This window comes from Octopus sinensis, linkage group LG14 (assembly GCF_006345805.1).
Source record: "Octopus sinensis linkage group LG14, ASM634580v1, whole genome shotgun sequence".
NCBI classification, from domain to species: Eukaryota; Metazoa; Mollusca; class Cephalopoda; order Octopoda; family Octopodidae; genus Octopus; species Octopus sinensis.
In genome coordinates this window covers 65,851,765-65,873,484 of record NC_043010.1, presented here as the reverse complement: position 1 = coordinate 65,873,484, position 21,720 = coordinate 65,851,765, and the positions used below count along the sequence as shown (strand labels likewise).

At 38.8% G+C, this 21,720-nt stretch overlaps 1 protein-coding gene across 3 annotated transcripts in view; it reads right to left on the bottom strand.

The window, feature by feature from the left end:
* Positions 1–15,972, bottom strand: part of LOC115219192 (protein SFI1 homolog) — a 56,215-nt gene extending 40,243 nt beyond the window's left edge. For all 3 annotated transcript variants that reach the window (XM_036509143.1, XM_036509144.1, XM_029789311.2), the window contains exons 1-8: positions 15,387–15,972; positions 11,805–11,933; positions 8,808–8,879; positions 6,978–7,088; positions 4,949–5,043; positions 3,169–3,286; positions 1,341–1,443; positions 558–714 (exon numbers count right to left, since the gene is read on the bottom strand). In XM_036509143.1, the coding sequence (XP_036365036.1) occupies positions 558–714; positions 1,341–1,443; positions 3,169–3,286; positions 4,949–5,043; positions 6,978–7,088; positions 8,808–8,879; positions 11,805–11,933; positions 15,387–15,877 (1,276 nt within the window). In that variant the 5' untranslated portion in view covers positions 15,878–15,972. The remainder of the gene's footprint in view (positions 1–557; positions 715–1,340; positions 1,444–3,168; positions 3,287–4,948; positions 5,044–6,977; positions 7,089–8,807; positions 8,880–11,804; positions 11,934–15,386) is intronic.
* Between the last annotated feature and the right edge of the window lie 5,748 nt (positions 15,973–21,720).

Sequence of the window (21,720 nt, the reverse complement as noted above, 5' to 3'; positions counted from 1 at the left end):
GGTATTGAGCAGAATATTTACTGTAGCCCATCTTTATTATTATTGTTATTCAAGTCACTGCCTGGAATTGAACTTAGAATCTCGGGGTTAGTAGCCTGCGCTCTTAACCACTATGCCATAATAATAACATCGAAAAATACCTTAGGAATGAGAACCCACGTTTGAAATTTCCCTAAGACACCTGATGAAGGCTGGTGGTATATCAGCCGAAACATTGTGTTAACAACAAACAAGATGAGGACAAATATCCGTCAATTGTAAATAATGTACATAATTCCTCATCTCTTAAATATAGAACCATAGAGTAATGGTTTCATATATTTTTTTTATAATTAAGATCTAAACTGTTAATAATGGCGGTGCCCCAGCATGGCCACAGCTCGTGAGCTGAAACTAGATAAAATAAAAAAATAGAAAAAATATGAATGCGAAAAAAAGAGATAGTTGAATAATTGTAAACCTACTTTTGGGCCACCCTGTATACTGCGATATCATTTCTCTTTTGCAAAATCATAAAATGGAAAATGAAATATTTGTAAGGCAGAAGTCATAAATACATTTCAGGTAGGTCTTCTCACGTCTCAGAGCAATGTATGACATCCACTTGGTGTAAGTCAGTCGAAGAAGGAAGCAATGTCTGTGTTGCAAGGCTTTCTCAGAGAGCTGCATTTGTGCTTCTATGTCCTCATTGGCTCGGCACCAGATCTTCCAAGCCTGCCGGAAGAGATTTTATAAACATTACACGTGCACGTGTGAGAGTGATTCAGACATATACACCCATAGACATACACGCAAACACAAATATACACACACGTAGATACATGAATACAGACTCCCTTACGCATACTGACACTCTGCTGGTTATGATGACGAGCGTTCCAGTTGATCGAATCAAAGAAAGCAGCCTGCTCATGAAATTAACGTGCAAGTGGCTGAGTACTCCACAGACATGTGTACCCTTAACATAGTTCTCAGGGAGATTCGGCATGACACGGAATGTGACAAGGCTGGCCCCTTTGATATACAGGTACAACTTATTTTCATCAGTTGAGTGGACTGGAGCAATGTGAAATAAAGTGTCTTGCTTGAGGGCACAATGCACCACTGGAAATGGAACCCATGGCCTTGTGATTGAGAGCCGAATACCCTAAACACTAAGCCACACACCTTTCCCCCACCCCCACGATCTCTTGCAGAGCAAGAAAGAAGCTCATCTTCCGAATCATCCCAACACCAGTGTATCTGACCCCAATCCCAGTTAAATCTACATCATCATGACCACAATCTCCCACCCTCATCCCTTCTACAAAAGATACGATAAAAACAAAGGCTACACATACAATCGCCAGGATGTGCGAGTGATACAGTGATGTGGCTATTCTCTCTTGCTCTTTCCGGATGGCTGCTGTGTCTATCTCTCGAAGCCACTGGGACCAACTTCGCCTGTAAACATAACAATATGTCAAAATTGCATACAACAATAATAATAACGATGGACTCTCCCATCAAATATGACACATGAGTGTTCAGCTTTTAATAATAATAATAATGATCATCATCATCATCATCATTTAACGTCCATTTTCCATGCTAGCATGGGTTGGATGGTTTTGCACCAGGCTCCAGTCTTGATCTGGCAGAGTTTCTACAGCTTGATGCCCTTCCTAACGCCAACCACTCCAAGAAGAAGAAGAAGAAGAAGGAGGAGGAGGAGGAGGAGGAGGAGGAGGAGAGGAGGAGGAGGAGGAGAGGAGAGGAGGAGGAGAAGAAGAAGAAGAAGAAGAGAAGAAGAAGAGAAGAAGAAGAAGAAGAAGAAGAGAGAAGAAGAAGAAGAAGAAGAAGAAGAAGAAGAAGAAGAAGAAGGAAGAAGAAGAAGAAGAAGAGAAGAAGAAGAAGAAGAAGAAGAAGAAGAAGAAGAAGAAGAAGAAGAAGAAGAAGAAGAAGAAGAAGAAGAAGAAGAAGAAGAAGAAGAAGAAGAAGAAGAAGAAGAAGAAGAAGAAGAGCACTCAGAGAGCACAAATCTGCCAAGGCAACATCAACACTGACACTGTCACACATCAAGAAGGTCTGAATGAACAGCATCGTTTTCGTGGCACAAAATGATGTGGCACCATATTTTGTGTGATATTTTAGGAAGCTGTGCTTTGGTGACTGTAGCAAAGGCTGCTGAAACCGCACCCTTCAACTGATGAGTATTCTGGTATCGCTCTTGTGAAACTCTCTCCTTCATAACAGAAAATTAAAACACTGTTTACAGGTGGTGACAAGACTTTTGGACCACCCTGTAGATTATGTAGCAAAATAAGAGTTTCTGTATCTAAGTGCTGGTGGCACGTAAAAAGCACCCACTACACTCTCGGAGTGGTTGGCGTTAGGAAGGGCATCCAGCTGTAGAAACTCTGCCAAATCAAGATTGGAACCTGGTGCAGCCATCTGGTTCGCCAGCCCTCAGTCAAAATCGTCCAACCCATGCTAGCATGGAAAGCAGATGTTAGACGATGATGATGATGATGATGATGATGAAGGGGGCAACCTATGAGTCTGACAACCACACTTGATGAATGCTGGATATATTCAACATAGTCATCATCATCATCATCATCAGGACTATTGTTATCCACAGGGTGGTGGTGGTGGTGGTGGTGACAGTGGTGATGGTGGTGTGGTAGTGGTGATGCTGACTCATTGTGGGGACCTTTGTGGGGTAGTGTTTAAACCCTTCAGCATTTAAACAGGCCATATCTGGCCAAAAGTATTCTGCCTGTTTTATGCTCAAACTGGCCAGATCTGGCCTCTCACACCAACCCTACAATATCATTCTATACATTAACGGTTGCCCTATCAAAATCTCAAAGCCACAAGATGATGCATGATTAGTTCAAAAGAATGAGAATAAATAAGCATTAATTTTGGCAGAATAATGCGAATGCTAAAGGGTTGTGGCCAGATGCCATTCGTGACCCCCAACTCTTTCAGTTGTCCCTTACAACATGCAGGGAAAAAAGTCAATGAGGTAGGGATATAGAGGATAGAGAAAAACAGGGCAGAGAGCCTGTGTGGTTGGTTAGGCAAGGAAAACAGCCTTAAAATGCTTGTCATTTGTTGTGTTGCAGTTGTTTATGACTGTTTGTGAAACAAAGCGTATACGAAGATTTAGAAGTGTCATACCTGAGCAGTTTATGTGTGTGGAAATCCTCGGCAAGCAATGACATCTGGCTCTTGCTGTGTCGTCTTCTTAAGTAGTGTTGCCACAGGGTTAAGCTTCTCTGCTTCAAATATCTGGAATCTGTTTTAGAGTAAACATTTTGGTGAAGGTTTTATTACAGACAGCTGAATGGTGTGTCATCCACAGTTGACTTGACTGCATGGAACTAACTTAGAATGTTCCGTAAATACACAAAACTACACAAAATTTGGCTGAACGGGTGAAGGTTCTCTTTTATTTCTCTATCTTTCACTTGTTTCAGTCCTTAGACTGTGGCCATGCTGGGGCAACCCTCGAAGAATCTTAGTCAAATGAATCAACTCCAGTACTTATTTTTTCTTTATTGAGCTGGGTATTTATTCTATGTCTCTTTTGCTGAACTGCTAAGTTACAGGGATGTAAACACCCCAACACTGGTTGTCAATTGATAATGGGAGATTAACACAGACACAAAGACACATACTCATATATGTGTGTGTGTGTGTATATATATATATATATATATATATATATATATATATGTAATCATCCTCATCATCGTTTAACGTCCGTTTTCCATGCTAGCATGCGTTGGATGGTTTGACCAGGGTCTGGGAAGCCAGCAGGCTGCACCAGGCTCGTCTGATCTCGCAGTGTTTCTATGGCTGGATGTCCTTCCTAACGTCAACCACTCCGTGAGTGTAGGGGGTGCTTTTTACGTGCCACCGGCACAGGTGCCAGGGGAGGCTGGCAACGGTCACGATCGGTTGGCGCTTTTTACGTGCCACCGGCATGGAAGCCAGTCAAGGCGGCACTGGCATCGGCCACGTACGGATGGTGCTATACATATATGCTTTGAAAATAATTAGGGTAGAAAATTTAGACAGCATAAACATGCATTAATTTTAGCGACCTCAGTGATGAAGTACAGATGGCAAATTAATTCATTTGCAAATTGATACAGAAACTTGAGTCTGAGGGTAAACTTCAATGAATTTTCAACAAAACTGACTAGACCCAACCTACAGGCAATCTGTATATATTTATATATACATATATGGAAAAAGAAAAGGTCAAGGTAGAAAATGCTAAAATAATTTTATCATTAAAAACATTTCAGTACCGGTTTCGGTCATTGAGACTTTTTCAACTGTAAGTATGGAAAAACAATTAAATTTTGGAAAAATTAAAAGAAAAGTATTTCAAAAGAATATTTGCATAGTATTCAAATACAAGGGGCATTTTCCTTGTTTCTGCCTGTCTCTGTCTCTCCTCGAACCCACAAGAGTAAACAAGAGAGACAGAGACAGGAAGAAACAAGGAAAATGCCCCTTGTTTTTGAATACTATGCAAATATTCTTTTAAAATACTTTTCTTTTAATTCTTCCAAAGTTTAATTGTTTTCCATACTTACAGTTGAAAAAGTCTCAATGACTGAAACCGGTACTGAAATGTTTTCATAAAATTGTTTTAGCATTTTCTACCTTGACCTTTTTTTTTCTGTATATATATATATATATAAGTATACATATATAAATATATACAGATTGCCTGTAGGTTGGGTCTAGTTAGTTTTGTTGAAAATTCATTGATGTTTAACAGGGTTCTTACTATTAAAAATCAAAATTTGAAAATACCAAGAGGGGAAGGAGGAGGGGGGAGGGAAAAGGAGGAGGAGGGAGGTGGCAGTGGAAAGAAGGAGAAAGAAGAGGGGATAAGAAGAAAAGAAAGGTGGAAGGAGGATTGACTCCCACCTGAACTTACGATGAGAGGAGGCCAATGCCAACTTGGATCTCTTCTCTTTAGACAGTAGGACAAACTGCTTCCACCTGTGTAGGACTTTGGTGCGTCGTTGATATCTGCGAAACAATGAGTAATGTCTAAGTATAAAGAGGAGTAAAGGTGTTCAATGGATGGAATATCACCACACACCACCACAATTGTTATAATTCTGTGACTTTAACATTGGTAATAATGAAGACAAATGTGAAAATTAGTAGCAGGGTAAGCAGGATTGTAACCCACAAATACCACACAACACTAGGTACTACACTATCACACACCACACAACTGTGTAGTACTGAGTACTATATATCATACACCACACAGTACTATATGCTACATAACATTACCAGAGTATTACATACTACACTGTGACACAGTTCTATACCAGGGGCCTCTATTCTGGGTGTGCCAGGTCTGCACAGCACACCCATCAGAAATGACAAATTCATTATAAATATTAACCTTACTCTCAGATGGTTATCTATCAGTAGAACCTTATAGAGAAATCTTACAAAGTGGGATATTGACTTCTTCCTGGGGCCTTAAGGTGGTAATGATGAGGGCTGATATTTTTCTTTTATTTCTATTTCAATTTTTGTGTGTGTGTGTGTGTGTGGCAGGAGAGGCCTCTCAGACATTCATATTCCCAGTTTTCTCTTCCTCATCTCTCTGGAACCTCAGACAATTAAACCAGTTGAACACCTCAATTATACATCCTCGTCATAGGCTATTTTACTTTCTCTCATATTTCCATGAAAGGAATGAATTTTGTGGCTGCAATAATTCCGAGTAAATTAACATTCTGGGTTGGACCAACAGAAATTTGTCAAATGTGTTTTAAGATCAATGTTATTCAAAATATAGTTAAACATCAACACATCATGGGATTTATAAAGCTGGATAAAGCTGAGTACTGTTGATGGTGGAGTATATATATGCTCACATATGTATGTGTGCTATATTCTTATTTCTTTATTGCCCACAAGGGGCTAAACACAGAGGGGACAAACAAGGACAGACAAATGGATTAAGTCGATTATAACGACCCCAGTGCATAACTGGTACTTATTTAATCGACCCCGAAAGGATGAAAGGCAAAGTCGACCTCGGCAGAATTTGAACTCAGAACGTAGCGGCAGACGAAATACCACTAAGCATTTCACCCGGTGTGCTAACGCTTCTACCAGCTTGCCGCCTATATGTGTGCTATATTCTGGGTGCTGCACACCCACCGAAAATGGCAAATTCATTATGAATATTAACCTTACTCATTAATTTAATCACAAATCATAATGGAAAACTTTTGTTATACTCCTGCTTGAAATTCGGTGGCACTAAGTGTGGTAGCACACCCAATACAACCACTATTACATGCCACTGTTCTAAACCATATACCATGTAATCATATTGTACTATATACTATACACTACCATGCAGCATATCCCCATAAAGTACTATAATACCATACACTACTGCTGTGTACCACATTCCCACACACCTCATACAGTCATCGTTTTTGGCAGTGGCTCATCCTCAAATCTGAGGATTGATTTCTCCTCCTGGATAAATATTTGGACCGTTAATGCTGATAGCAAATGTGGCTAACGAGGCTGATCTTTGTGAAGAACACACGATTGCATTGACCTTGTGTGAATGTTGGAGTCGGGCATGATTGGTGTGGGTTGGCCTTTCAATTCTATTCAGGACAGTTGGTTACGAAAAGCCAGGGAGTTGAAGCTGGTCTGCTTCAGAATTGACTTTAGTCGATCTTAGTAGTATCGAAGAGGAGCTCCTGTCAGTTCACTGAAGAGAATTTTCACAAAAAAGCCATCATTCATCATTCATCCGGGTGACATAACCGGCCCCTTGAAGATGTTGTTTGATGATTAGGGACTCGATGCTCTGGCCATTTGCTCTTTCCATCTCAGAGTTATTGGAGACAAAATGAATCCCCTTCATGTTCATACAGTACCACATACCAAACAACCCAAATAAATTCTTTACTTACTGCAATAGACAAATTGCCCTTATATTCATCCGCCATTCTTTTCGTTGAACCCACCAGATATCATACCATACCGAGAATGTTTTACGCAAAATACATCGACGCCAATGGGCCCTGAAAATTAAAAAAAAGGGAGAAACATAAAACATAATAAAGCTACTGTACATACATATATATATATATACATTTTTTACTACCCACAAGGGGCTAAACATAGAAGGGACAAACAAGGACAGACAAACGGATTAAGTTGATTATATTGACCTCAGTGCGAAACTGGTACTTTATTTATCGACCCTGAAAGGATGAAAGGCAAAGTCGACCTCGGTGGAATTTTAACTCAGAACGTAACGACAGACGAAATACCGCGAAGCATTTCGCCCGGCGCGCTAACGTTTCTGCCAGCGCGCCGCCCTTGTGTGTGTGTGTGTGTATATATATATATATATATATATACACACACACACACACATGTATCTTTTATCTTTTACTTATTTCAGTCATTAGACTGTGGCCATGCTGGGGCACTAATATGAAGAATTTTAGTTGAACAAATTGACCCCAGTACTTACTTTTTTTAAGCTTGGTACTTATTCTATCAGTCTCTTTTGCCAAACCACTAAGTTACAGGGACGTAAACATACCAACACTGGTTGTCAAGCAGTGGTGTGAGACATACAGACACACACACACATATAAATACATATACATACATACCTATATATATATATATATATACACACAATAATTATCAATAATAATAGAGGGTAAAATTAATTAATCAATTAATAATTTAATAATTTTACCAAGTAGTTCGGTATGCTAAAAGAACCATTATCGGTAAACTTATACAAAAATTCTATAATTATAAGCATAATTATAATTAGGGTTCAGCAAAATTTGCTTCACCACCTAACGAAATTTAGAAATAGCAGTTAAAATACATTCTGCTACCATAAGATATCTCCCAGTCAGCAATACTTCAGCAACTCACACAGGTAAAGAGAATATATATATATATATATATATATATATATATATATATATATATGCATGTATGTATGTTTGCCCAAGGTGCCATACAGTTTGATTGAACATGGAACCATGCAGTTGAGAAACAAACCTATTACCACACAACTCTTTACTGTTTGTATTGTGTGTGTGTGTGTGTATGTGTGTGCACACACATACTGTATTAGTCCCCATTCTGTATTACCTAACACCTCCACATGATTCACAGTATCACCCTAGCTTATCATCCCAGTACCTTAGTACCCTAGCTTCATATCACCCCAGCTCTACAGTACCACAACATCCCAACTCCTCAGCTCTGTAGATCCATGACATCCAATAGCTCTACATTACCCCAGCTCTGTAGTGCCCTATCTCCATATCATCATTGCTCCATAGCACCTCAGTGTCCTATCTTCATATCACCCAAGATCTACAACACCATAATCCATTGGCTCTTCAACATCATAGCTCCATATCACTCAGCAACTCCACAACCTCAAACGAATTCATATCATTCAACAGCTCTAGTGCACTACAGTACCCTATTTCCATATCACCTAAGCTCCACTGTACCCTATTTCCATATCACCTAAGCTCTACTGTACCTTATTTCCATATCACCTAAGCTCCACAGTACCCTATTTCCATATCACCTAAGCTCCACAGTACCCTATTTCCATATCACCTAAGCTCCACTGTACCCTATTTCCATATCACTTAAGCTCCACAATACCCTAACTTGACAACACCATCTCAGTTCCACAACACTCAACAGCTGATAATTAAAACTGTTCTGTAATGTTATAAATCACTTCAAACCTGGCAACTGCAGGGCTCACCGAACCAAACACAGCAACCATCCACTTTCTATAATACTTGCGGGCCACAGTTCTGTAAAAGAAGGAATAATATATATTCATTAGATAATAAATCACCGTCTGTCATCATAATCATCATCGTTTAACGTCCGTTTTCCATGCTGACATGGGTTGGACGGTTTAACTGGGGTCTGGGAAGCCAGTGGCTGCACCAGGCTCCAATCTGATCTGGCAATGTTTCTACAGCTTTATGCCCTTCCCAATGCCAACCACTCCGAGAGTGTAGGGGGTGCTTTTCATGTGCCACTGGTATGGGAGACAGTCAGGCGGACCTGGCATCAACCATGTTTGGATGGGGCTTTTTACATGCCACCGGCATGGGAGCCAGACAGGGGAAACTGGCCACAGCTACGATATTGGGTTTACTTGACTCAACAGGTCTTCTCAAGCATATCATATCACCCGGCGCATCAGGGGTATTCTTAACAGGGCCGGACATGCATGGCTGCAATCTCACTTTAGTTGCAGGATCTGTGTATCATACTAAATGTATATACATAGTTAGAAGGCATGATGCTGTGCAATTGTCTGAGAGAAAAATCTCTTCACAGAAGTGTGTTAAAAACACTGTATATATTGGAGTGAAGGTGCATGGCTTAGTGGCTAGGGTGTCTGGCTCAGAATTGTAAAGTCATTAGTTCAATTCCCAGTGACACATTGTGTTCTTGAGCAAGACATTTTATTTCATGTTGCTCCAGTCAACCCAGCTCGTAAAAATGAGTAGCAACGGTATTTCAAAGGGCCAACCTTGTCACATCATGTGTTATACTGAATCTCCCTGAGAACTAAGTTAAGGGTACATGTATCTGTGGAATGCTCAGCCACTTGCATATTAATTATTTACATTTAACAGATATTTGTCCTCATCTTGTTTGTTGTTAACACAATGTTTCGGCTGATATACCCTCCAGCCATCATCAGGTGTCTTGGGGAAATTTTGAACCTGGGTTCTCATTCCTAAGGTATTTTTCGATATCTCTTTACTCTTTTACTCTTTTACTTGTTTCAGTCCTTTGACTGCGGCCATGCTGGAGCACCGCCTTTAGTCGAGCGACTCGACCCCGGGACTTATTCTTTGTAAGCCCATTACTTATTCTATCGGTCTCTTTTGCCGAACCGCTAAGTAACGGGGACATAAACACACCAGCATTGGTTGTCAAGCAATGCTAGGGGGACAAACACAGACACACAAACACACACATGCATATATATATATACATATATACGACAGGCTTCTTTCAGTTTCCGTCTACCAAATCCACTCACAAGGCATTGGTCGGCCCGAGGCTATAGCAGAAGACACTTGCCCAAGGTGCCACGCAGTGGGACTGAACCCGGAACCATGTGGTTGGTTAGCAAGCTACTTACCACACAGCCACTCCTGCGCATTATTATTATTATTATTATTATTATTATTATCATTATTGTTATTATTATTATTCAAGCTACTGCCTGGGATCGAACTCAGAATCTTGGAGTTAGTAGCCCATGCTCTTAACCACTATGCTATATGCCCGAGGGCATAATTCCTCATCTCTTAAATATAGACCTGTACTTGCATGTTTATTTCACAAGCAGGCTGTTCTGTTGATTGGATCAACTGGAACACACGTCGTCGTAACCGATGGAGTACCAGGATATTGGAGTGCTACAGTGACTCGTAAGAATGACAAATGTGTTTCACTTTGTTGAATCTTGTCAGTGCTGTGCTGTTTCAATTGCATACACTAAGTGTTTTTTTACAGCCCAGCAAGCTCTCAGTAATATCAGTGGTTGTACTATTTACTGTTTCCTTATATATCAAGGCATAAATTTCATTTAAGCCAGTGACAAAGGAGTGCGAGGAATTGACAAACCTCAGAAAAGGCAAAACATATCTGTCATTTTCATGATCCCTTGCAGTGAAAATTTAACCCATCAAAACATCACAGGAGCTCTGAGAGCTTAAAATTACATCAATCCAACTAATGTTGTCCCATTAAGGATTACCAAGGATTGCTTATCTCACTTTTTATCTGCTGGAATTTAGAAGTCCTGGTGCACATGATAAGGACCATCTTAGAGCTAAACAGCAACCCATAAAATGTCTACTAGTTATATAAATGAAGGCATCTATGAGATTAATGTTGTTTAGCCCCCATTTTAGTCAGCCCTAGTTAAGCACACTTAACACCAAATGCATTCCAATCATGACCATCACAACATGTTTTCAAGCAAAAACCATCTATGGCAGTGGTTCTCAAATGGGGTCCTTATGGCCCTTGGAGGTTCATATAAGATTTTGAGGTTCAAATTTATGAGCAATAAATTGCCTATACTTCTACAATGCACAAAATATTTTCACAATTCTTTTAAGACAATTCCTTATAATATTTAAGGAATACCCCATTATACCCCATATCGCAATAGCAGAGGGCGCACACTCTCCTACCCTGATGTAATCTCCAGGGATACAGGTACCCAGCAACAGGACCTCCGTAATGCTATGATGGACCGTGAAGTCTGGCGTAGCATGGTAAATTCCATTGTCTCGACCACGGTCGAACAATGATGATGATGATGATAATATTTAATAATGAAAATATAATAAAATTTTTTTAAACATCAATTGGCTACAAGAGTCCCTGAAGGAAAATGAAAATTAAAGGGGTCCATAAGTTTAAAAAAAACAGTTGAGAGCCACTGAATTAATGTATCAATTTTGAAAACGGAGATGGTTGTAACTTGAGGGGTATTTGGCTGTTATTTCTAACGGGTTGAATGACCTACGAGCAAAGGCAGTGAATTTAGTTAACTTGGGTGAAATAACAACAGGAGAGAATGTGCAGTGAGGTTCTGAACTAGATTAGATCCTGTTATGCCAAGTATTAAAACATCACACGGAACTATTGAGCTGAGGCAATAAATGAAACTCATGGAAACAAAACAAAGGAGTTACCTGATCCGTATTTCCTTGAGACGACCACCCTTGTTCCATGTATATCCTGGACGGTAATTAGCAATGTTTACACGAGAAGTCTTTGAGGAAGGTCTTGGCTGACATGCTCTTGATGTGTGGGCCTTGGTTCTGCAATGAACAACATGGATACTTTCTGCTTCAAGGGGTTTATTTCTTATATTTCTGACACTTAAACATGACATTTATAAATGCATAATGTAACATGTTAATGATATCACGTGATCACGTGACCGACCAGACCATCAGATGTTGTTACACATCGCTGGTCACAATGCGCTTCGCATTGTTTTAGCCTTCGAATGATGCTACCCCGCTGGCTAAGCGAGCAGGCCAACAGAAGAAAGAGTGGTGAAAGAGTACAGTAGGGATCACCACCCCCTGCCGGAGCCTCGTGGAGATTTTTTAGGTGTTTTCGCTCAATAAACACTCACAAACCGCGATCCTACGACTGCGAGTCCACTGCCCTAACCACTGGGCCATTGCGCCTCCACGTTAATGATATATATTACAATATTATTATAATAATATATAAAATTACATAAATATGTCGTTAGTATTAACTTGTATCTGAGTAGTAGATCTGTAATTAGCCTCTTCATCCTGATGGGTATGAAGGGCACTGGTGCCTGAAGTAGCTGGTTAGGCCAAGGGTGGTGTTGGGGTGGCATTTATTGCAGGGGAGAGTAAGTGAGGGATGAGGAAATGTGAGTCACTCTTTGAGTCTTCAATGTCTGTTTCCAGCCTCTCCAATATTTATGATAATCGAATAAGACCACAACAGTAAGTTCAAATCTTCAGACATTTCTTATAACGGGGTATCATGATTCACCAACATTATCCAAGTGACACACCATAAAAAAAAATTTTTTTAAAAACTGTCCTATACATTGGAACTGGTTATCACCATAACTCTATAGCATTTAAACTGACCGTATCCAGCTCAAATATTTTTCCTGTTTTATGGTCAAACTAGCTAGATCTGATCTCTCACACCTATCCTACAATGTCACTCTCAAAATACACAGTCACATCATTGAAATAAAGCTACGAGATAATGCATGATTAATTCAAAACAACATGAATAAATAATCCTTACATTTGACAAAGGAATCTGAATGCTAAAAGGTTAAACCAGGCAATGATCAACCATTTTGAGAAGCAGGCTGCAATGAAGCATGGTTTGTCACAGGGGTGGACTAAGCTGTCGGTCAAACAGGCACTGCCTGAGGGCCCCACACTCTACATGTTAACTCTACTAAAACACACATTCAAAGGGGCCCGGTAAACAGTTATGCCCGAGGGCCCTCAATACTCTCAGTCAACCCCTGGTTTGTCATTTAGCAAACCATTCAAATAAAAAGATTCATGGCAATTTTTGGTTAGTCCTGCAGGTTGTAAGTTATCCATGACTGCCTTGAATATTCCTAATCACAAGCAAACATACAAAAAGGAATTACAATGCCATAATAACATTAACATAACAATGATATCCAAGACTGTGATATCAAGATCTCGTTAAGACTGGTCACAGGCCTGTCTGGACTGGAGCCATTACTCAGCTGTGTTTCAGGCCTAATCATCTGTGACCAAAAGCACTCCCCATGGTGACATTCAAACGTGGTCTCTATGTAGAATCCACTTTTCCCAATAGGATTTTTAGAGGACTACTTCATTGAATACATCCTTCTACCTGTTTTCAAAGAGATTTAGCTGCTATGTCAGTCAAGTTGAATAACCAGAAGTTCCTTCATCAGGTCTAGACCGAGTAGTTCAGTTTCCCCCACCCTTAAAACTTGAGATTTTATTTGCTATAAAAATGAACACTAAGGTTTAGGGTTGCTGTTTGGGTTGCCAAAGACCCAGGCTGAAGAGCAATATTTGTCATAAATAAGGTGAAAACATTCAATTTAAGACATTTAATTTAATAGTATGATTTCTGAGCACCAGCTTAGACTTTTCGGTCATGTTACTTGATTTTCTGAGTTGGATCCTGTGCACCATGTTCCTCTTCTTTGAGGATCCTTATGTTGGTCGGCCACATGTCTCATGGTCATGGTGGACGAGGAAGTATTTTGTGGCGATGGGAACTGATTGAGACATGTGCTCAGAGGGTTGCCTGAGATGACCTGAGCTGATACTGACGATGGTGGTTGCAATGATGCATTGTAATAACACATGCCACTACACCTGACCTGGTCTGACATTTCTCAACACAACTAAATATTCTGGGGAGATTTTAGAGATTACATTACCAAATTGAACATGAACATGGCTGTTTAGCAAAGACATTTGCTTTGTAACTATATAGGCGCAGGAGTGGCTGTGTGGTAAGTAGCTTGCTTACCAAACACATGGTTCCGGGTTCAGTCCCACTGCATGGCACCTTGGGCAATTGTCTTCTACTATAGCCTCGGGCTGACCAAAGCCTTGCGAGTGGATTTGGTAGACGGAAACTGAAAGAAGACCGTCGTATATATGTATATATATATATATATATATATATATATAATATATATATATATATATATATTATATATATATATATATATATGTGTGTGTGTGTGTGTGTATGTGTGTGAGTATTTGTTCCCCCAACATCGTTTAACAACTGATGCTGGTGTGCTTACGTCCCCGTCACTTAGCGGTTCGACAAAAGAAACCGATAGAATAAGTACTAGGCTTACAAAGAATAAGTCCTGGGGTCGATTTGCTCGACTATAGGCGGTGCTCCAGCATAGCCGCAGTCAAATGACTGAAACAAGTAAAAGAGTAAAGAATATGTATTCTGAGTTCAAGCCCATCTAATGGCACCTTGGAAAAGTGTATTTTACTATGGCCACAGTCGATCAAAGCTGTCTATTATAGAGACAACTCATGTCTTTGGATCATAGATCAAACCTGGCGCCTAGTTTAACATCAGCAACTACCCTTTGGGTACATAATCTATTACAAGTTTCCATGCTGGGTCTCCAGTTCTGAAGACATTTCCCTTCTGCCCTTCCTTCAGTCTTGGAGACCCTGTGAAGAGATCATTGGTGCTGCCCTTCTATTACTGACAATGTCATAAAAATAAATACAAAATTAAGTTAAATATATTTGGAAATTAAAACAAGGTAGTTGTATATTATAACAAGGAACAAAGCTTATGTTTTTAATTTTAGACTAGCGAGTCGGTGAAATAAATACGAACATACCGTTCATGTATAGCAGTAATAAGAATTTTTTAAAAGCTCGACTATCATCATACTCAAGTGTCATCGTGAGATCTTCACTTAAATTCTTTGATGCAGCTATCAAATAGCACTTCTAAAGTACCATCTGTTCGCATAGCCTTTAACCATTTCTACACACACACACACACACATATATATATGCTCTTACATTAAAAATATCTTATGCATGTACGTATGTATACATGCATATGTGTGCATGACTATTTCATTTTATATTGTACATTTGGTACGCTATTCTCCAACATCGTCTTTTATGGAATATTATTTGAGGAATTAATTTATGGGTACTAAATCTTAATGTTTCGAAGTCCAGTGGTTAATGTCATACCTGTTCTTGGTAACTCTTTTTATATCAAAACTGGAGATGAATTTTCTGGACCCGACACACGACTGGTTTCCTAAATGTGAGGCATCTTCTTCAATACTGCTATGCAGTTCCCTACGAATAGATGAGACATGAGCACCGTTGCCTAATACATTAGTCTCTGTTACATCAAAAGTGGTCCTCGCCGGAGAGCGGGTGCAACGGACGTGAATAGACGGTGGCTCTCCTCCAGCTATATGTCTAACCAACATCAATTTACTGGGGACTACATTACATGCTATACCGACAGCGGCGAGAGGAACGGCACCGCTGGGCTGTAGACAAGCATCGCCTGAAGTTCTGCTGTTATTTGGGGACTCGGTTGGTCTTTCGTCGTTAACGTCTACGTTCGTCGGCATTGCTTTACGAATATTACCGCTAAAAGCCAGATGTCTGGAGACCAACTGAGCACCATCTTGGTTATCCAGTGATCCAATCAGATGTTGTGAAGCCATAATTAAGGATGGTAAATATCCATGAAGTTGAATTAGATGAAAATTCTCTGTATGATAAATAATAATAAAATAATCACAATATCAAGTAAAGCGCGTCAAAGTAATTTAGTGTTTCCAAACAGTGAAGAGTTCTTTTTCTTAAATGTTTAACTAAATCCAAGGGAGATAATCGAGTAACGATTTCCATAGCAACGAATTGCCATAGAATGTCAACAAAAAACGCATGCCAAAAGCAGTTACGAAAGTCACGAGTCTTTTCCCTTTTCCTTCTCATAAACCTGACGACTTGTTACTAAGAAATTACTTTAATCGTGAACCTTGTAGAGTCAGAGAATGGGAGTTTACAACTCGTTTTCGGTTGCTTGTTGAAGCCATTATTCTATATCGATTTTTTACAAAGGAGAAAGCCACAAGTTTGGTAGCAAGGAGCAGCCGATTATTTCTTCTCCAATGTTAAAGCGGTTAGCTGACAATCGTTAGCGCGGCGGACAAAATGCTAAGCGACATTTCTTGTGGCTTTACATTCTGAATTCAAATTCCACCGAAGTCGACTTTGCCTGTTCGGAGTCAATTAAATAAGTAGCAGTATTAGGGTCAATATAATCGACCAGTCTCCTCGACCTCCAAATTTCAGGACTTGTACTTATTGTAGAAAGGATATCATCTCTAGTGTTTGAATGGTACATTATTATTTTATCAACACCGAGAAAATGAAAGACAAAGTTAACATCGGTGGTGTTTGAACTCAGAACATAAAAGCCCACGAGATATTTTGTCCTATTTCTTTATTGCCCACAAGGGGCTAAACACAGAGGGGACAAACAAGGACTGCCGACATAGGTATTAAGTCGATTACATCGACCCCAGTGCGTAACTGGTACTTAATTTATCAACCCCGAAAGGATGAAAGGCAAAGTCGACTTCAGCGGAATTTGAACTCACAACGTAACGCAGACGAAATACCGCTAAGCATTTCGCCTTAGCGAGATATTTTGTCCGACGTTCTGTCAATGTTAACAAAATGTCAAAAAGATTTTTTATATTCCGTGTTCAAATTCCTTCAAGGTTGATTTTGGTATTCTTTCTTCTGGATTCACTAAAATAATCGATATCAGGATTTGCTTTGTAGTACTGGAATTAACACCACAACTTCTCCTTCCTCTATTCCGTAAATGGGAAAATCTGTTGCTATGGAACTAGAAAATTTTTGGATGCACATCATTCTATTTTCACCAGATGTTTGGACAATGCACCTGACTAGATCGAAGAACGGGTATCTAATTATTTTCCCCTATAAAAGTCATCTGTAATAATCTTAGGTTTTTTTATGTTTAACACTGCAGAAATTAAAAAAAAAAAACAAACAAACAATATTTTAACCGAAGAGAAAAAAACACAAGTATACACTCTTTTCAATTATTTAGCCTCAGTATATGTGTGTTTGAAGCATGCATGTAATATACATCCTTATATATATATATATATATATAATAAATATTAGGGAATGAATCCAAAATTACAGGGAAAAATCAGATTTAGGGTTAAATCTAATTTTATAGTAAAATATTATATAATATAATTCGAGACAAAACCACTATTTTAAAACCAAACAAGGAAAGACTTAATCAATACATAAAATTTTAATATAAATTAAATAAATAAATAAAATAAATAAATAATTTAAAATAATTATTTAATTTATATTTATTTATTTATTTTATTTAATTTATATTAAAATTTTATGTATTGATTAAGTCTTTCCTTGTTTCGTTTTAAAATAGTGGTTTTGTCTCGAATTATATTATATATATATATATATATATATATATATATATATATATATAATATATATATATATATATATATATATATATATATAGGCGCAGTTGTAGTTGTGGGGTAAGATGCTTGCTTCTCAACCACATGGTTCTGTATGGCACCTTGGGCAAGTGTGTTCCACCAAAGTCTTGTGAGTGGATTTGGTAGATGGAAACTGAAAGAAGCCAGTCGTGTATATATAGATATAAATCTATCTATCTATCTATCTATCTATCTATCTATCTATCTATCTATCTATCTATCTATCTATATATCTATCTATCTATATATCTATCTATCTATCTATCTATCTATCATCATCATCATTTAACGTCCGCCTTCCATGCTAGCATGGGTTGGACGATTTGACTGAGGACTGGCGAACCAGATGGCTGCACCGGACTCCAATCTGATCTGGCAGAGTTTCTACAGCTGGATGCCCTGCCTAATGCCAACCACTCTGAGAGTGTAGTGGGTGCTTTTACGTGCCACCGGCACGAGGGCCATTCTGGCAGTACTGGCAACATCCACGCTCAAATGGTGTTTTTACGTGCCACCTGCACAGGAGTCAGTCCAGCAGCACTGGCAACGACCTCGTTCGAATGTTTTGTTCATGTGCCAGTAAGGCGACGCTGGTAACGATCACACTCAGATGGTGCTTTTTACGTGCCACCGGCACGGAAGCCAGACAGGTGCTCTGGCTGTGATCCCGCTCGGATGGAGCTGTTAGTGCTCCACTGGCACGGGTGTCAGTCATCGAATTTGGTTCAATTTCGATTTCACTTGCTCCAACAGGTCTTTGCAAGCAGAGTTTAGTGTCCAATGAAGTAAGGTTGGCATGGGTGCCAATCGAATTTGGTTCGATTTCAAATTCAATTTTGATATCGATTTCATTTGCCTCAACAGATATTTGTATGTGTGCTGTTGTGTCTGTGTTTGTCCCCTATCACTGCTTGACAACCAGTATTGGTGTGTTTATGTCCCCATAACTTATCAGTTCAGCAAAAAGACTGATACAATACGTACTAGGCTTTAAAAGAGAATAAGTCCTGGGATCAATTTGTTTGACTAAAACCCTTTAAGGTGTTGCTCTAGCATGGCCTCTGTCAAAATGACTGAAGCATGTAAAAAGAATATATATATATATATATATATATATATAGGTGCAGGAGTGGCTGTGTGGTAAGTAGCTTGGTTCCCAACCACATGGTTCCAGGTTCAGTCCCACTGCATCAGCACCTTGGGCAAGTGTCTTCTATTATAGACTTAGGCTGACTTGGTAGACGGAAACTGAAAGAAGCCCGTGGTATATATATATATATATATACATATGTTTGTGTGCTTGTGTTTGTCCCCTCACCCTCACTTGACAACTGATGTTTGTGTGTTTACATCCCCATAACTTAGCTGTTTGGCAAAAAGAGACCGATAGAATAAGTACTAGGCTTACAAAGAATAAATCCTGGGGCCGATTTGTTTTATGAAAGGCGATGCTCCAGCATGGCTGCAGTCAAATGACTGAAACAAATACCAGAAATCTATATATATGTGTGTGATGCGTATGTTTTTGTTTTTTTTTGCTGTAGTATCAGCTCATAGCTGCGGCCATGCTGATGCACTGCTGTTACTACGAAGGGCTTCTTTCAGTTTCCGTCTACCAAATCCACTCACAAGGCTTTTGTCAGCCCAAGGCTATAGCAGAAGACACTTGCCCAAGGTACCACGCAGTGGGACTGAACCCAGAACCATGTGGTTGGTAAGTAAGCTATTTACCACACAGCCACTCCTATGTCTCCTACGTATATTTATATTAGATTAGAAACTCTTGTCACATTTCTAACATGATCACCTTGAGGGTACTTTTTCAATACTCACAATAAAATAAGCATTAATTTTTGCATTTTGATGTGTTTTTTTCCTTTCTTTGCAGATTCTTTGTACCATACTGATCAAATCAGTATCAATTTTTGTCCTTTAAAAACAAGTTTAGATCAGGTCCATATCAGCCACTGCATACTGTAGGACTTCAAAAGCAGGTCTTCAGAAATAGTGGTGGCAAGGAATATTTATTTTTTCTGTGGAAATGAAGGTTTAAGTGTCCAATCATTGCCAATGATGTCTTGGCCAGTTTTGTTCAGGAATTTTTTTTCTCTTGTAGATTCCCCTCGATCTGGACAACCAAGTTCAGTTAATAATCTTTTCTACTCTAGGCAAAAGGCCTGGAATTTTGGAGGAGGAGGCCAGTCGATTAGATTGACTCCAGTATGCAACTGGTACTTAATTTATTGGCCCTGAAAGGAGAAAGGCAAAGTCGATCTTGGCAGAATTTGAACTCATAATGTAACAGACAAAATACCAATAAGCATTTTTCCTGGCATGCTAATGTTTCTGCCAGCTTGCCACCTTTAAGACAAGGTAAATATCCTTTTCTACTCTAAACACAAGGCCTGAAATATTTGGGGAGGGGACCTGAATAAGTGGAAATCTGAAGGAGCAATATCTGGTGAATATGGAGGGTGGGGTAACACATCCCAGCCGAGCTGCAGCAATTTTTGTCTGGTTCCCAAAGCATCAAGTGCCGAAAATGAACTTTCTTATCTTCCATTTTAAAGGGTTACAGAATTAACACAAGCTATAGGAACATAAATCTTCTTCCACGAAAAGATAGCTTAAACTGTGCTCTAAATGGAGGTGTAGTCAAATCCTATTTTATGGACTCAACCATGTTCTAAATTAAGTCAAAAGGTAAGTTACTATAAATTGGTACAAACTTTCCAGACAACCCAATATTTTTTATTATGTCCATTGTTGGTGGCAATGTTACAAAATGAACAGTCCTTTTGAAATAGAGGTATTATTATGGTGAAAGAAGATGAGTCAACAAGATTAGCTTATTTTGATACTAATTTATTTTGTAAGAATATGCCATAACATGTTATACATTACATACGTATCTGCATACAACAAAAATCTGTTTGATGAATACAGTTTTTATAAATTTACAAAAAATATCATAAGGTCAATGAAATCTAATAAAATTTTGAAAAACAAAAGGAAAAAATCATCCAAGTTTGCATATAGAATCTTTCTCTCCTCATGCACACACACATTTTATATAATATAATATAATATTATAGTAATAGTAGGCATCCATCGGTCTCGAGAGGCCATGGATCTGTGTCCAAAGAAATCATGTCAGCTGCTGATGGTGGCACAGTGTCTGTTGTGGTTGTACAGGCCCACACGGGAATGGCAATCATGCATACAGCGACTGCATTTGAAGGAATTCTCTGCTAACACTACTGGCTTTTGCTTCGGTTGAGTGCACTTTTCTTTGGTGGCAAGTCCCTGTTTTTCTTCTGCTCACGTCATCCCATTTCACGGTATTTGGTTCTAGTGTGGGCAATCATTTGTAACCTCCTCCCATAATATATATTTTATAAGATAATATATTTGAACAATATATATGCCGAATGTAAATTTATTCACTAAGAAAGTAATATCTGATAACAGTACAGTTGTCTCAATACATTGTTGTACCTTATCAAAAGTAAGAAAGTATTACTTTAATATATGCATATATATATATATATATATAATTGAGATAGTGTTAACATGGGAGAAATCTATGTTGTCGCTATTGTAGCGAAGAATAGTATATTCTTCGCTACAATAGGGATTTCTTCCATCTTCTTGCTCTGTTAGAGTATTTGAGTAAAATTATATTAATATTTCGTTTTTGGATTTGGTTTGCAAGATTCTTTATATGATTTCGTGTGTTGAAGCATATTCTGTTGAAAAGGTTGCAAGACGCAACGAAAATTTTAGGAAAATAAAAATAAGAAATAAGTGGAAATTTTACCGGTGAGTGCGTTACATTATAAGGCACAAAAAGAAAATGACTCTCCCCAGACACAACAGAATTATATTAATATGTTCAACTGATTAAAATTCTATTTATTTATTTGTGAAGCTGATGATAGTCCTGCATTTAAATTGATGTTCAATTAAATGGAGCCACTTGA